At 37.9% G+C, this 3,991-nt stretch overlaps 1 protein-coding gene across 1 annotated transcript in view; it reads right to left on the bottom strand.

Annotated features, from left to right (window-relative positions):
• Nucleotides 1-3,435, bottom strand: part of slc12a7b (solute carrier family 12 member 7b) — a gene marked incomplete in the record, with an annotated part of 78,138 nt that extends 74,703 nt beyond the window's left edge. The window contains 1 exon segment of the mRNA XM_014027734.1: nucleotides 3,090-3,435. Within this exon segment, the coding sequence (XP_013883188.1) occupies nucleotides 3,090-3,327 (238 nt within the window).
• Between the last annotated feature and the right edge of the window lie 556 nt (nucleotides 3,436-3,991).

Genomic DNA, 3,991 nt, shown 5'->3' with positions numbered 1-3,991 from the left:
GCCATACTTTGAAGCTGTCAGAAAGTCTTTATATTTATTGTCTTTCTTTTGTTAACATGCTGATTTTAATCTCTAGTCTGCCAAAAGGTATTGAGGATTTGAGTTGATTTAGACCTCAGATTTGTGGTACCTCATCCAGTGTAAGGACTTGAATCATTAACCCCAGGTTTATCAGGAACCAACCAGACCTCAGACTGCTCTTTTGTGATGACGATGAGAAACAGATGTACAGTGTTGGGCACAGTTCCCCTAAAGCACTAAAGCACTAATAGGGGAACTAATTTCCTGATTAGTGCTTTACGGCTTTTGCTAATTTTAAAATTTATTAGTGGATTAGCAGTTGCTAAATTTAGAGGCTAAATTTAGAAGCACTAACTGAGGTTTATAAATGTTATTGATCAACGTTAATGTTAACAGCTGAGGGTGAACGCTGTCACATTTTGTTCATATGTGTCACTTATCCACCAGGTGACAATATATGAACCCAAATACAGCTGTGGAATGTCAATGATATGGCAACATATGACTCATGTTGTCTGTTGAACAATGTTCATGAGTTTATTGGGTTATTTTAATGCTTTAGACTTAGCTTTTGCTAAAACTTTCAGTGTGTTAGTGCTTTAGAATTAGGGGACCTAAATATTTGCGTTAGTGTTTTAGGGCTAGTGGAACTAATTTTCAGATTAGTGCTGCCCACCACTGCAGATGCATATAAACAGAGTATTGCTATCATGAGTAAAATCAGACAGTAGTGAAGAACCACTCTGATCCAGGCAATTCTTACATCATCCACAGGAAAGCAGCGCAAACTGATATCCGTTGTCACAGTATGGCTGCAACCACCAGCAATACACCATTTCACCATTATAACAATGATTTTACAACTTGCTTGTTGGTTTCACGTTATCCGCTCGTATAAAGAAGACCGGGAGATCCCCCTTCAGGGTCCGTGTACTTTGGCCATGTCAAGTATTCCTATAAACAAAAAGATGATTTCTTTCCATTTTTAGATTGGTAGTAAATGTTTTAAGAGCCTCTGTGAAGTCATTTTGGGACCACTGCACACATAAACATCTTACATTTAAACGATGCTGTCACCATGAACACGACACACAACCAGGAAGATCAACAAACCCACGTGTTCACAGATCACCAGTCAAGGCACACAACAGACTACCCAACTACACATCAAGCCGTTACTACTCTGTAATTTAGCTCGCTGGCTTAAACACGGATGCGTGCCCATTGTTTTAATAACTTCCATGAAGTAACAGTCCTTTGTGATATTGATATTGTACCCAATGACTTTGTAATGGTGATATTTGTAGGGCTAGTTCCAAAATCATTGCAGTTCAAACCTTGACTACATTATTCTACACTCAAGGCAGAATCTTCAAAACACTCTCTGTGATTTGTGAAACCTTTTTTTTTTCTATTTGAAACAGCTCTAGAGGTGTTATTTGGCATCTGGACCACATTGGACTATAGGTCCAGTTCACACATGGCAATAAATGGGAAAGTTAAAACCCAGACTAAGCTAAGAGAAAAATGTCTAAAACACAGTTTGTGATTTGTGAAACTTTTATCATATTTGCAAAGGTTAAAAAACAATTCATTGACTTTATTTTGGCATTTGGACAACGTTATAACTACTCCATTTAATTAACTCAAATATTCCTTAACAATAAAACTGCCCTTTTGTGAACGTTCACAAATAAAATTAAGGTTTCACAAATCACTAACTGCTAACTACTTTATGAAGTAGATTGTTTCAATGTGAACAATGAGCAAATAAAAATAACTAATACTAAAGTTTTATGAATCACATAGTTGTGTTGATTCCTTTTACACTCTAAAAATGAAATGTTGGATTTACTTAACCATGTTATGTTACCTGGTTCCACTTAACTGAGTTGAGTAAATTCAAAGCAACATAATCATGTTNATGTTATCTTCACATATTGATTACTGTGGCACTACTTGGTCATTCAAATGTATCAGATAGGAAAGTCTAAAATTTTTTGAGAAAAAGCCATTTTTAATTTTGTCATGGTATTAATGAAAAGGGTTTTTTATATTTTATTTTACATGGACTTGAATGGAAGAAATGTAGTCTCATTAGAATCTTACTGTTTTTTTAAGAAATTGAATTTACAACCCTGAGTTTCATCCATTGCACTGACATGAATTTGTTTTTACCTCAAATTCACCATCAAAAATTTGACCTGGATATATAGTTCATGAAAATAATAATAATAATAAAAGATTTTGCATTTAGTCTAGAACAATTTAGTGTATGTTTAAATCGTCTTGAAGTTGTTGAACTGTTGCAGCTGTTCAAAAATGGTTGGAACTGCACTTTATCAAACTGCAGGAATAAGTGACACCTTGTTTGCAACTACTGGAGAAATAAAAAAAACAATAAAACAATCCAAATAACTTAGAATTACACTGCGGGGTTTTGCTGACAATAAAATATATAGTAACTGCAAACAAAACTTTACAATTTATTGAGCAAAAGATGAAAAAGTTAAATGCAAATAATAAAATGTATGAATTAAACATTAAAGTTTCAACTTAGCTGACAAACAGAGCTCACTGCAGAATATTGACAAAAAGACAGCTTAGTGTTGTTTATTTGAAACACTGTTGTTTCAGATAGGAGCAGAAAGGAGCATCAGAGGTCCTCAAATCAGCTCGTTTTGTTTGGCGCCCCACTAAAAAAACAAACACCCAACTACTTTTAGGTGTCAAAACAATGTAAATATATTATTTATGGAGATAATATTTTTGGAGAAGAAAACTACAGGAAGTTCATGAAGGTCGCACGCTGTTCAGTTTCTCTGTTATTATGATTTTAATGAACTGCGGTTTTATTTGAACACGTTTTGTTAGGAGTTAAATGAAATTTCGCCCAACTAAATCCTCATATTTTCTCATTCTGGCCAGTGTTTCTCCACGAGCTAACTTTGGTATCGGGGGGTGCACAAACAGCGCGCGAGTCAAACACGGAGGTTTAATCCTCAGGAAGACACGCAGACAATTGAGTGACAAGATAAGAAGTGGGCCACGGACGGCAGCTGTCCTACCGTACTTATTAGGCTCCCTGCTGTACTTCAGAATAGGCACCGCCACGTCGGGGTCCTGGGGCTCGAACACCGAGTCCTCCAGCGGCTCCTGCGCCCCGGCTGTGCCCGCGCAGCCGTTGCTGCCGCCGCTGCCGCCGGTGTCTGATGCCGGGTCGGGTACGATAGAGTCCGAGCGCTCTGCCTCTCTGGCGCCAGTCCCTGAAGCGTCAACTGGAACTACCACGAATCTTTCACCCATGTCCGCTCCCCCTTGTCCTGCTGCCCTTCCAGTGGCGGGTCAGCTGTACGGACTGGCTGCCTTTTTTATATTTATTTGTTTATTTATTTTGCTTCTCCCCGCTTCTTAAAACTAGCAGGCAGACAGTGCGAGAGAAGCTCACGCGCTGATCAGAGGATTGATTACAGTAGAATAGTGCCCGCCCCCTTCTCTCAATCATTGGATGAGAACACTAAAGAGCGCTGTCAATCAGCAACTGAAGCGAATCAGAGCTGTTTAAAGGCGCTAATTACGTAATGAGCGAGTTTTATTAAACTTGCAGCACATTCATTTGTTCATTCTGTTGTTTCAATCTGAAATCAGTGGTGACTCCACACATTCTATGTGGAGTCCTGGAGTGGCACACCAAAACAAAAAGCAAGAACATAATGTTAGGAGATTCGTTATGTTGTTGTAGAGGTTATTTGACAGCTACAGAAACACAGGAGTTAGGGAATGACTTTTGGATGTATGTTTTTTTATTTACAGTTGATATGACTCATGGTTGAGAAAAAAAGAGCACAACTTGCCCTCTCCATACATACATACATACATACATACATACATACATACATACATGCATGCATGCATGCATGCATGCATTCATACATACATACATACATACATACATACATACATACATACA

Source organism: Austrofundulus limnaeus, unplaced genomic scaffold (genome assembly GCF_001266775.1).
Source record: "Austrofundulus limnaeus strain Quisiro unplaced genomic scaffold, Austrofundulus_limnaeus-1.0 Scaffold679, whole genome shotgun sequence".
NCBI classification, from domain to species: Eukaryota; Metazoa; Chordata; class Actinopteri; order Cyprinodontiformes; family Rivulidae; genus Austrofundulus; species Austrofundulus limnaeus.
The sequence above is the reverse complement of the archived record's forward strand: the minus strand, read 5'-3'. Positions and strand labels throughout refer to the sequence as shown.